The sequence below is a fragment of the Lycorma delicatula genome, chromosome 10 (genome assembly GCF_047948215.1).
Source record: "Lycorma delicatula isolate Av1 chromosome 10, ASM4794821v1, whole genome shotgun sequence".
Classification (NCBI taxonomy): Eukaryota; Metazoa; Arthropoda; class Insecta; order Hemiptera; family Fulgoridae; genus Lycorma; species Lycorma delicatula.
The window spans coordinates 34,802,826-34,817,019 of record NC_134464.1 but is presented as its reverse complement, the minus strand read 5'-3'; the positions used below and the strand labels follow the sequence as shown (position 1 = coordinate 34,817,019).

Sequence of the window (14,194 nt, the reverse complement as noted above, 5' to 3'; positions counted from 1 at the left end):
ACAAGTTATTAGAATTATCATCAACTCTTTGAAACTCGATTTACATTTTTCAATGGAAAAATGCGTGAACAATTTTAATATACCAATTTATAACATAAGTAAACTGAAAACTTATTCATTAATTAATAAGAACATAAATTACACTTTCAATAATTACAGCTTGATACATCCTTTTTAACAATTAGCCCTGTCATTAATGTATACAAAATCTTTCAGGTGAAATGGTCTAAATTTTAATAGATACTTCTGAATGTCATAAAATCCCAACATTGAAAAGTTCCTTTAACAACAGGTTACATTTCTTCAGCAACCTTTTACTTATTCTTGGGTTCAGTGGTGGCTCATGTATAGGCCCTGTGGAACTGCAGCACCCCCTATTTCCACTTGATATTATTGATAACATTTAATATAATGAGTCTTTTTTATACTTGTACAATGTATAGTCCTTAAGCTTAATGTCAGTAGCCATCCTCCAGTTTATGAAAAAGATACAAAAATCTTTAGAACTGTGCGCTTCATAGTTCTAACGATGTGGTGTTTGGCTGTTATGCGCATGTGCACATAGGAAGCTGCATGTGAGGCTGTGAGGGAGAGAGAGCACTGTCGCTCCCATAGTGCTGACCTTGGTGTGCTGATGAAAGATATGTTTTACTCCGCGTGTGTATGGAATGTTGCTTGTTCGTTCCCTTTTCTAGTTTAGTCGGTGGAAGGAATATGAAAGTGGTTTAGTTGTTTCATCAGTAGTTTGAAGAACTATGTGTTTAAAAACAGTGTAGCATATTCTTGAATCTGATAAAGTGTAGCATTAGATTATTATCATGCTTCCAGCTATTTGATTTATTATTTTTTTTTGGTTTTATTTTACAAAAAAGGCCCAGAAAAAAAATTTTCTGGAGCAGCACCCTCACTAAGTTTAGTTAAGAGCCGCCACTGCTTGGAAGGCTCTTTATTTTTTGGAGGAAAAGCAGTTTTTGTTGCCAAACACAGTATACTTAAGCAGGTCAACATAAAAATGTTCTCATGCTGAATGTGAGTGCTGCATGTGAATTCAACTACAGAAAATGATTAAGCTCCTTCTAAGAGCTTACAAAGTCCAAACTGAAAATGGCAGAATTTTTAGAACCAGTAGTACATTCTTCATATAATTTGAAAACTCAGTTTCCAGTTTAATGGTAACACAATAAACTTAATGACTGAATTTCTTACAATCAGGCTTCTAAACCCCTCTTTAATCACAAAATTTTGTCTAAAAGGAATTAAAAAAAAAAACTTGGCAAAAATTTGATCTTTCTTTACGATTAAATCTATCATTTAGTTAAGATCTGATTCCTCACTGCTTTGTTTCTCTAAGAAGGAATTTTATTACAATCAGATTTGTTACATTCTTAAAAATCGATGATATTTGAGCTATTCAAGTCTTTAAAAGGTCCCTTTTTTCAATGAACATGGATATTACCAGCAACTGCAAATAGTATCGAAGGCAGTATTGATTAATTTAACATTGTAACTTCATCCACAGCAAAATTTGTAATAATTATTAATTATAAAGTATCGTCATTGAAAACCTGGTCTGAATAATTCATCAGAACAATGATTCAAATTATTATAGAAGGGCATATTTATTAACTGATTGGTTAATAATTCTACTGAAAAATTAAAAACATAACACTATCTACCAATAACCTATGGATGAAGTACTTTTAATAGTTTATAACATAATTTCCATGTCTGGTTTCAATATTTGGATATTGTCAAATCATTACTATTATATAGTTTCATTACTATTATTATTATTATATACATAAACTATTAATTTATACTAAATGCTTAATTAATTATTAAAAGTTAAAAAATAATTATATTACTATAATTAATACAATAAATTTAAATTTTAGTGACAGTTCACAAAAATTCGGTGAGAACTTGTGACATTGTAAATACACAATTTGTTAGTTTTATACTAAAATTTATGAATCGAGGAAAATAAGTTTTGAAGAGATAATACTTCAAAAAGAATTGTTACTTTTAGTAACCATTAACAATGTTGCTGAAATGCTTAATAACTTCTTTTGTAGATGGGTTGTAGGAAAGCTATAAATTGATAGACTGTTCTTTAAAAACTGACAAATACCAAGCAGTAGCGTACATGAAATTATTTTACATAACTGGCAACAGATGAATTTAAAAAAATCAACAACTGTATCATAAAATTTTTTTTTTAAACTAACGTAATCTTTTTTTTCAATTACAATCTTCAACAAACCTTTTTGGACATTCAAATATGATTATGTCAAGTAATGATATAGTTAAAATGTTGATTTAGAACACAATTAACTTCTCTGACTCTATTTTCAAGTCAAGTTCATAATGCACAAGCATAAACAATCCTTGAGGTTTATCAAATTACATTTTCAGTTATAACATGTAAAATTTTCAAAAACTGAATTACGTATCTGATGATCAGAAAATACATTTTTATAAAAAATAAAGGGTAACAAAAAAGTATTTCAATATTTTGTTTAGAAAATAATTAATTGTTTATAAAAATTAACAGAAAATATTTTTTCTATTAATACAAAAATCGATAAAAATCAGTCCAGATAAAATGCAAGAAATAAAAATGATGTTTAAAATATAAAATATAAAAATGTGTTTAAAATGTGTTTAAAATATAAAATTATAAATACATTACGTCTAAAAATTACAAGATGATTTAAATAATCTGTAAATTTCTTAATGGGGAAAAAGAGGGATGATTGTAAATTACATACTTGATGGTTTAAACTGCTCTTAAATTCTTATAAAGAGAGCATCAAAATACTGATAGCTCAAAAAGTTATTTTTAATGAACTGATTCTCATTTAATTTTCCTATTCTAGTGAAAATACAAAATTTTATTATAATAATATATATAATTTTTCTTATTACAGAAATTACTTTTATAATAATAAAAATAATCTTTTCTATTACAGGATGGGCATTATACATTACGGTAATTGGTATTGTTCTAACTTTTGTAACTTCATGGTTGTCAGTGAAAGCAGAAAAAACAACATCAAGCGATGAAGTCAGTGATCATGTTGAAAGAGGTGAAACACTAGTTTGTTTACTATGAATAAAAAGTAAGTAACAATTCTACAAAATTATTACTTTTATCAGTCTCTAAAAATTAAATTTATTTAAATGTAAAATAACTCTGATTAATGTGAAAATAACCTAGAAATGATTTTGAATAAATTAACTCTCAAAATAACTAAAAGTGAAAGGCAGATTTCATTAAAATTAATCTGACTTTCTTGAAACATATGTAAGAAAACAGAATTTCCAAATGAAAATGTGGTTTATATTTTTTTTTTACATTTTATATCAACACTTACTTAATAGTATCCTTATTTGTCTAATGGTATACCTAATTAATTATCAATCAATTTCTGAGAATGTAATTGAACTTAAGTAAAATGTATACAAGTGAAGAAAAACAAGTAGTGCATGAGTAAAACTACAAGCTTAGCCTTATTAATTTGTAGAGACTGAATAAAAAAGTTCTAGGCTCAGCAAAAAATGGAGCTAACAAACATCATAATAATAATAATCATAAAACAATACAGAAATGAAATTATTACTAACATCGTATCTAATGATTACATATTTTCTTAGGCAATTTTAAGAGAGCTGTGAAATATTTGACAATTTGATAATTTACATTTACTGTTAACAAGCTGAGCAAAAGCAGCAACTCAACAATCATCAGACATGCTATTGAAGAACAAGTTAGTGATTAAAGTAGTATTTCATTTCATTTACATATAACACTAATTTTCATCATGTATTTTTCAGTGTTATTTTTAACACTTTAAAAATATCCACATTATTCTTATTATACAGCAGTTATCTATAATAAACAATTCCACTAAATTCATTTTTTTTTCTGTTGAAGAGAAATACTGAGAAAAATTTGAAAATGAAAACAATATATGTTTTTTGATTTTCACAAAATTTATTTAAACATCACAGCGGTTTCGATACACAGTACACTTCTTCAGATGTTCAGTTCAAAATACTAACACTTAAAAGTTAGATACAAACAACATGAATGCATCGAATCAGAGGAGATAAAATACAATATGTGCAACAAAAGGGAGTGTACACATATATCAGTTATATATAAATTTATCAGTTAATACTGTTGGTCTATTTTAGAAAATGGACAGTAGTTACATTTAGATTTGAAGTTTATCTAATTGTTATATGTTTAATAACAGTAACTGTTAGTCTAATTGATCATTTAAAAGTAAATTAGAATTTTTAAGTTTATTTATTTTCAATGACTTTAAAAGATTTAGCTTCAAACCTTTGTTCTTAACATGTAGTACTTTGAAATTATGATTAAAAACATGATTTTCATCAATTAAATAATAGGCATAATTAGAATCCCTGTTGTTATTGCAAAAGCAAGGTTTGCGTTCCATTATAAGTTTTTCAAAAGATCTACCACTCTGTCCAATACAAACTTTATCAGAAGAACCACATTCAAGTTAGTACACTCCTGATTTCTGAAGTTTTTCAGTTTCACTTTTGTTATTCTTAATGAATTTAATTAGTGAATTATTTGAAAGCAATATCAAAATCTCCGTTTCTGAAATATTTATTAATTTTCTCTGTGGGTTTACTTATACAAGTGTGTGAAATTTATTTTGTTGGAGTGAACTACTTGAAAAAAGAAAAACTTTGCTAATTGCCATTTTGTAGTATTTTATGAATTAGACTTGTTTGGTAACGATTATTTAGACATTCATCTTAAAGTCCTTTCTCAAAATTATTGCCTGACATTAAAATATTAAAAAAATGTATGAATACAACTGATGAAAGCTGCCAATTTATATATAAATGGATGTAATCATGAGCTGTGAATAACAGCATTGTGATGAAATTAAAATCTAGTCTGTTATTGATTTTTGTGATATTTACATCTAAAAAGATGATAGAATTATTTCATTTCACTTTCAAAGTAAAGTGATATTTGTATGTGATGTTAATAAGATCCAAGAATATTTCTAGTTGTCTCATGCTACCCATAAAACAACCAAAAATATCATCCACATATCTACTTCGAAATCTGAAATATTTGAAAAAAGATGAACATAAATTTTTTTATTTTTGTAAAAATATTGTAATTTATAAACAAATAAGTAAATTAATAATAAATAAATAAATAAAATAAGTATTATATGCTGTGTATATAATACTTATGTATGTAGTGTGTGTGTGTATGTGTGAGAGTAAGAGATTTTAACTTGAAATCATTATGCAAGTAGCAAAATATGAATTATAAAATGAAGTACTACAAACATTTTGTTATATATTTTTCTAATCTTATAAAAATAACTGAAATACTAAGTCTTTGTGAATAAGCTTGTTGGTCATCACATCCTGTTGTACTTTCAATCAACTGGGTACCTAGAGGAATGCCTGCAATCCTCAGGTCATATCAGTTTGGTACCTCAGAGTTAGTCAAACTTTCAGGTTTATTAATTTTAATACAACTGCAACCTATTTAATAATCTTAAATATAATCTGCCCTTTTAAAATTACAGTAATGAATACTGTATTATAATAATATAAATTAAATGTCCTTTTAAAAGAATACTTTTAAGATAAATAAATAAAAATATATGCATAAATAAGAAGATAAAAACAATTTGTTAAAATTAGGAAGAACAATTTCCTATGAAATATATAAATGATGCTCTTTTAAAATGAATACTATTATCTCGATAACTAAAATCTTGCATCATGCTCATTCCAAGAGGATATATAATGGTAATACTAGAATAAATAAAATTCATGTACTTTGGCACATTTAGAATGTTACAATTTTTGATTTAACAAAAATACCAGATTATTACAAGGAAAAATTAAATTGTTTTTGTTGAATCTATCATAAACCCAACCAGAGGTTAACAATGTAAATTATATAATTATTTTTTAAGGAGAAAGTCAAATCTCAACACGATCACATAAACGTTTTTAAATAAAATTTGTTCATAGTTTGAAATTGGCTCTAAAAAACTGTTATTATTTTTTAAATAATTTTATTATGACCTTTAAAACAAAAAGAAATTAATACATCATGAACATTTTGGTTACTAGACTTGCTGAAGGTATGGCTCCTAATACAGTAATAATTAAATATCAAAAACCCTATAAATAAATTTTTATCTTAACATTGTATCCATTTACTACAGACTTGATAAGTGCCAGCTTACCTTAATACCTTAAGGAATTAACTCAAAACTAATAAAAGTTCACATAGTAGGATATGGAGTGATGTGGGGTAAAATAGAAATGTATCAAAAAGCAGCTGAAACAGTATTTCAACAGGAGTAAATAAATAAAATTTTGGTAATAAATCACTTATTTCTTCCATGAAAAGAATTACGCATATTTTTAAAGACATATCCAAAAGAGAAAAATAAAACAAAAAAAAGTTACAGTATTTACATGTATGGGAAAAAACATATTTCAAAACAATTGCTACAGAAAATAGATAAAATAAATCTCCTTCATTTGGATCTTATAAATGCTTATAATTGTTCAATAAAAATGGCAGGACATGCAATACCAATCACATCTAAATTTAACAAATTTCTTCTGAAAACCTGCAGTTTAGTAAATGGCACTTTCTGCTTCACTTTCCATTGAATAGTTAAACGAGAAAGCCAACCATGCCAAATGGGACTTTCTAGTATCACATTATTGGAATATTATAGTTAGTATTAATTAATATTATATTTAGTATAGTTAATATTATAGTTATATATATCCTCTAGTAATATATATATTTATACTACATACTATATAATAAAGGAAGCTCTCTTTTTCTATTTACTAAGTAAACAATACTGGTGATTTTATTACAATTAAATCATTGTGAATATTTTATAGATAAATCAACTATTAAATAGTTAATATAATAATTGCAAATGTTTATCATATTTTTTTGAACATCATAATGCTTATTAATTTTTCTTTATCTTTTTTGCCAGACAAGAAGATGATTATTTGCAGGCAAACTATACGACTGAAGTAAATACATTCCATTTTTAGCAGCCAGTGGTTTCAGTTCACGATCAACATCTCTAAGACCCCATTCTGGGTTTTGCATTTTTAGATGTTCATTGAACTGCACGTTGCTTTCAGGTGTTATATTACCATCAAATGCGTATGGCCCATATGTAAACAAATATTTACCAAGTTTCAGTATTTTACTACAACCATAAAATAGTCCTATAAAAAAAAAATTATATATGAAAAATACTCCATAAAAATTAATTACATAGAATATATTATTATTACTACTACTATATTTATGATAAAAATTATGATATATATATAATTAAGTATTTTTGACATTATGTCAGAAGAAGAATATAAACCATTAGACTAAGAGTGTAAATTATGGTTAATTCTTTCAACTGGTGGTTGTCTTAATTTTAAAAGTACAATTAAACTCAAAAAAGAAAATACGGATTTAAAAATTAAAATATATTAAAATTACATGAGATGTTTACAACACTGTTACTTAATAAGGATACAATAGTACTAAGTTTTTTTAAAAAATAAAACACACTGACATCAGGTTTGATTTCATAGATGTAATTTCTTTGAGAAGCATATTTCTAACAAAACAATGATAAGAATATGAAAGATTATGCTTTCTAATCTGCCTACACTAACTTACAGTAAAATACCTGAAATAACTTTAATACTTTACGCATTTCATTTTGAATGAATTTGTTTTTGCGGTGGCAAAAACAGCAGTAATCAGAATTACATATTGTTTACATTTTCTAATCTAAAATTAAATTAGAAAATTTACATTTTCTAATTTAAAATGTAAACAAAGTATTTTGAGTTAAGAATTCTATTTAAGAATAAAAGAGATGGTCGAATTATATTTATTGATCAATTTGGGAATGCAATGCAGTGTCCAGAAGAAGTTTTGTTTATGTTTGGAATAATTATACTACAGCAGAATCACTTCTAGACCATTGGGTATTACCATACCTCAGAAAATTTAGATTAGCATAAAATGCATTAGGCCAATATATTACTTTTTGTCTAATATTAAAAGTTTATAAAACAATATTTATTCTGAAGTTTTGTGATAAAAAAATTCTATTAATATATGTATATTTATTCAGCATAACAACCATGAACATATTCAACCATACAAAAATAATTGTAAGAGATGTGAGAAAAGAGAAAATTTAACATTGCAAATAATTTATTTGTGTTTTGTTGATTCTATGAAGATGGTTTAATTGTACAAGACAATTCTCATACTTTCTTATCTCTAAATGTTTTGAGATCAGTAGTTTATTTGATGTCAATAAATGTTTAACTTAATCTTTTAATAATAAAATATTATCCTATATTAACTACAAATCTGCTTTAAATATGCCAATTTAATAGCATTATACTACTTTAACTTAATTACTGTTAAAGTTACAAATGCTACTAATTAATTTATCATACCACCAAATACATATTTTCTGTGTAATTATAATTTAAACAAATCATCTATATAATTTTATTAATAACAATTTTGCTGAAAACAAAATTTTTCAACCTTCTTATATATATATATATATATATATATATATATATATATATATATATATATATATATATATATATATATATATACATAAAAACAACAACCTAATCACCAAACAGTACAGAAAAAAAAAATAATAGCAATAGTTGAATTACATGAGATTCCACATAATCAGTTGGTAAATAATTTGACAATTACATCAAAAAGAAAAAAAAGAACAAAATCTTAAAAATTTAGAAAGTATAAACCCTAACAACAACAAAACTTGAACAACACAACTTCACTTCCAACTGAAATGACATAAATTTAAAATGTCATACAACTACATTCATAAACATTGCTGCCAACTCACCCAACCCAATTAAAACATCATCTTCAAAAATTATCTGTTGGTTAATAATTTCATACGTTTGTTTATATTTATAAATATATCATTTTTCAAGTATACTCACTTTTTTATTGTTACAAATTTCTAAATTATCTTTATAATCAGTAATACTGTGCTTACATTGCAACAAATGGTTGGCCATATTAGACACACCTCTCTTTCTGTTTCTGTAAGCACTATAATGTTCCATAAATTTTTTTAAAGATATGTTAGTTTTACCAATATAAATTTTATTACAGTTTAATATTAATTTTATACAGTTTAAAACAATTTTATTGACAAATCAATAAAAACCATAACAAATTTTAAAACTATAGAAGTGGGTGTTTACTAAGTTATTGAAAAACATAAAAATAAGTTTTTCTATTGATACCACAATAATAAAATAAAAAAAATTATGAAGAAGCAGATATCTGTGCAAAAGTATTTCACATAGTGTCACATGTTAATATGACACTGACTGTTTACAACAGTAAGCAGTCAGTTAATAGTTAATATGACATTTTAATAAAGATTACGGATAGATCCAAGTTCTTTTTATGTATTAACTGTTACTGTAGAAGTAATGATACAGTCCACCTACATTCTGTATAGTCTATCTCTGTGGCATCCTACACATCAGTGATGTCCATGTAAATAATATTTTCTTAAATATGATAAAACCACAGTCAGTTATAGATGTGAAAAATAAAAATTAATTTATAATTAAATTTTATACGAAAACAAAGTATAGAATAGATACGTATTGTAAGACTATTTTAAACCAAAAGTATTTGTACAAATATATTTATTACAAAGATATCACCAAATGTAACCACCACCAGATATATCAAAGTGAACAATTAATTATTCAGATGAGCAGAAAACTTCATTCCCATCAATAGGGGCAACATAATCATACCATATTTATAAACATTTATTGTTAAAACTGCAGCATTTAATATAAAGTGATATTTAATATGTATTTTAAGTATAAGTATTTATGTCAATTATAAAATCACATATACTAAAGATTCAAATTAAATTCAACTCAATGTGTGACAATTTAAATGGAAAAGGTAACTTTTAATAAAAGAAAAAAAAAATTATTTTAAATAAATTGAAAGAGAAAAAAATTCTGGGAATTTTTATACCAGAATGATAAAAATATATAAATATATTTTTACAGGAAAATTATTCATTTTAATAAAAATTCTCAAAAATATTTTATAAATTTTTTGTTTTTAGTCATTAGAAAAAAACTACATGCTACTCTGCCTAGTTATTCATTTGATTTTAATTGGTAAATTAAATTTAACTATTTGGTACTCCTGTAATTATTATCATTATTTTATGTTCACAATTAAAAGTTGAACCCTAATTATGATGGACATTTTTTTTCTTTTTTTGGGAAAGAGGTGAATTTAATAGTTTATGAAAAAAATCAAGCTTGATCAACATTTGAAGCCAAATCCTTCCATTAAGAAACAGTTATAAAAAATTTTTAAATGTAAATTCACCAACTGCTAACTCAAGACATCTTAATCTTTTATTTTGTAGACTCTGTTCTTTTATAATACTGTATATATTTTGATGTTACTTTTCTTACCCATTTTTTCCAGTGAATCAGCTGAATTTTTAAGGTAGATATTAATAAAGGTTTAAGCCTGCCATTATAATATTAAACACTTATGATTAATTAATTGTTATAAGTTAATTCTTAGTTCTAAGCAGATATTAAAACTCTGATGATGATTAACCATTCAGTTGTATTCGACCGTTGGCGATTTCATAGGTGAATGTTTTTTAACGATTGTCGATCATGTATGGTTTCTTTAAGCTGCACCACTGTCCGTCCGGTGTCGCTTTTTGATGGTAATTGGTGGCTTTTAATGTTAAGCCAGTGTGTCCATGGTCATCCTGTTTTTCTTTTTCCACTGAGCATAATCAAAGTTTCTAAGCAATTTGCACACATAACGTGGCCAAAGTATGTCAGTTTTAAAAACAATGAATAAAAAATCCAGAACACAGAAAAAGAAGAGATTGAAAAATAACATGAATTAAGTTTTGTGGTTTTAGCTTCAAGTGAAATTTCCAGTTTTATACGTTCAAGGACTTCTTTGTTTGTGATTCTGACAGTCCATGAGATTTTCAATAGTCTACTTCACCAGCATCACAACTTGAACACACAGATTTTCTACCGTTCTGATTTCCTGACAGTCCCGTTCTCAAAACCGTACAAGGTAATTGGAAAAACAATCACCTGATTCTGCATTGCGGTTGATGTTGGAATCAAGGAAAATTAAATCTTGTACACATTAAACTTCATCGCTATTGATTTTTTATCTTGACATTGCCATCACCTGCAGTTGTCATTATTTTTGTCTTCTTGATATTGAGATACAATAATTTTTGCCTTCATTTTTGATTCTCTGAATTAATTTTTCCAGTTCGCTTTTTATTTCAGCTAATAAAATTGTGTCATCTGCATACCACAAATTATTGATCTGTGGTAAAACTTTAGTACAAATAATTTTTTTTACATCAGGTGTACTACAGTTACTATTTCCATAATGTTAATTCACATTTAAAAATATGTCCCTTCAGTAAACAATGATACACAGTAGATCGTGAAAATTGAAATGATTCTATATTTTATCCTGATTGCAAAAAATAGTTAATGAATGTAAAACAAGTAGAAGAAAAAATGCACACACCAACTAAGAAGGAAACTGCATAGTAGTGTCTCTTACTTTACATTTAGGTAAATACATACACCCACCCAACAATGTAAGCATTCAATACATAAATGTATACACTCATGTAAATAATTGAGTGTAGTGTAAAGGTAATTAATTAAAAATTCAACACTGAATAATTTTAGACAGTAAAGATCATGTGTAATGAATATGACTGGAACAACGTTTTATTTGTTTTTTTATACTGTACTAATTAATTTTTTTGTTGATCATTTGTTAGTTTCAATACTGACGTCAGTTTAACTTACGTAAACTTTGCATTTTTTTAACTAAAAATAAAAATAATACTTTTGGTTCCTTGCATAGTTTTATTCTATATTGCAAGGTTAATTTACTAATAAAAGATCTCTTTTCCTTTTCTGAGTCACATATATAAATATATTTAGTATTATTTCTAGAATAAATCTTACCCTTATGCCAAAAATTAATTATAGTGTTCTTCTGCCTTCTAATTATACACATAAGTATATTAATCAAAATTACATACATATGTAAAAATGTATACAAAAATATTAATTAGAAAAAATCTCTCTTTCTATATATATATATATATATATATATATATATATATATATAACATTCATAAATCTTTTATATTAAGTGGGAACAATAATTAGAACTGATAATTTAAGACTGATAATGCATTAAATTATACATATGTACACATATATATATCAAACTGTAGCTAGTTATTATTTTTATAAACTCTTAAATTTACATTACAAAAATTAATCAGAAAGTAGTGATGGTTTTTAGTAATATTATACCACCTTCTCAATAACTAAAATAGTTGTGTTTATTCAATAGTTGAAAACAGAAAAATCAAGTCAACAGTATCTGCCAATATAATGTAATTTAGATTTTAAATAGTAAATTTTCTAGAATTTTATCTAGTAAGAGAATAAATTATCTATGTATTTAAAAAATTATACTTGTTAAAATGTCAAAAAAATATTAATTAAATTAAAACTAAATGCAGGGAATAATCTAGTGAGACAATAAGTATTATATTACTAGCCAACGTAATAAAACTTTTAGAATAATTAGTTGACTACATCTACTGTAAACTATTTAAGAAATTAAGGATGAAAAATGTAGTTATAACAGTAGTACAGGAAATTAAAAAGTATTTCTTTGAAATCTTTGCTTCTATTCTTCACTACTTATCTAATTATTGCCAACTTTTTGGAAGTTATTATTATTATACTAGCAATGAATTTGGTATAAAAACAAATTATGTTCTATCAATATTTATAAATACTATAACAAATATAACTAGTCTGCTACTAAAGTTGGTAGAGAATTATTGTAAAATTATTCTAAAAATATAAATTATAGGTGTAAAATCTGATTAAATATTAAATGACAACAATTCCAAAATATTTTTCCAAAAGACAAAATTGTTTACACATTTTTCCCAAGTACATTTTCAACAACATTATGATTCCAAAATAAAAAAAATTCATAATTTTTATTAAAAAAAGATTACTATGTAGTGTTATTTTTGAATAAAAATAGTTATAAGATTTTAAAATAGTAAACAGTTCTATAAAACAATGCTGTGAACTAATGCAAGAACAAATTTAAGTTGTTCTTTATTTTTATAACTGTCATAGTCTAAGCTTATTTTTATTCTCTTTTAAAAATCTACCAATTTTTTATACAGATCAGACTTAATCAGTTCTGTAATGATTTAATATCTGCCAGCTCTTTTTGACAATCACAATGTAAAAATGTTAGTGCCACCTAATATATATTTTTTTTTATGAAAACCTGAGATTTTGCACCAGCAAAATCTCAAACAGTGTGGAGGAAAACTCTCCTTACTTTCCTTGGTTACCAATGACATAGTATTCTTCAAGATAATTTAAAACACGTAAATATTTTAAAAGATTTATGAGAAAGTATTTAACATTTTGAATTTTGTGGAAAGCTTATTTAGGGAATGACTGGGTATCATCTATAATTTTATGCAATGTATCTCACTTGAAACTGTTCAAATCATATACATAGTGTAATGTTATTCACTGTATTTCTTTATGAAAAATATTTCAATAACAAAATCAAACTGCCTTGTGCAGTTCTGTATTTTTTTTTGCTACTATTATACATAGAAAAAGAAACAATATATTACTGCTTTAATGATGTTCCTTTCTATTAGAAATGCAGTACAATAATAATTTTTTTTATAAATAATATTACTCATGATTTTTTTTGTTTTGACAAAATATATAAGAAAGGAGAACAATATCTCTAAATTCTTTTAACTGTAAAAGAAAAAAAAACTTATATTTTTTTGGTAAATTATTAATGTTACTATTGCCATTATAAAATATATTGTGCAGTGTTGGAATTTTACCATACTGAGTAAAACTGCATTAAATGTAGCTTAACTTATTCACAGGAAACAGTTAATTTAAATGTTGTGCTTTTACTATTAATAGTTCA

The 14,194-nt window shown here is 25.3% G+C and overlaps 2 protein-coding genes across 3 annotated transcripts in view; one reads left to right on the top strand and one right to left on the bottom strand.

Annotated features, from left to right (window-relative positions):
* LOC142331685 (LHFPL tetraspan subfamily member 2 protein) overlaps positions 1-3,115 on the top strand; it is a 71,926-nt gene extending 68,811 nt beyond the window's left edge. Inside the window, exon 5 of the mRNA XM_075377716.1 lies at positions 2,973-3,115. Within this exon, the coding sequence (XP_075233831.1) occupies positions 2,973-3,115 (143 nt within the window). The remainder of the gene's footprint in view (positions 1-2,972) is intronic.
* Positions 2,514-14,194, bottom strand: part of LOC142331684 (methyltransferase-like 26) — an 85,131-nt gene continuing 73,450 nt past the window's right edge. For both annotated transcript variants that reach the window (XM_075377715.1, XM_075377714.1), the window contains exon 4: positions 2,514-7,287. In XM_075377715.1, the coding sequence (XP_075233830.1) occupies positions 7,031-7,287 (257 nt within the window). In that variant the 3' untranslated portion in view covers positions 2,514-7,030. The remainder of the gene's footprint in view (positions 7,288-14,194) is intronic.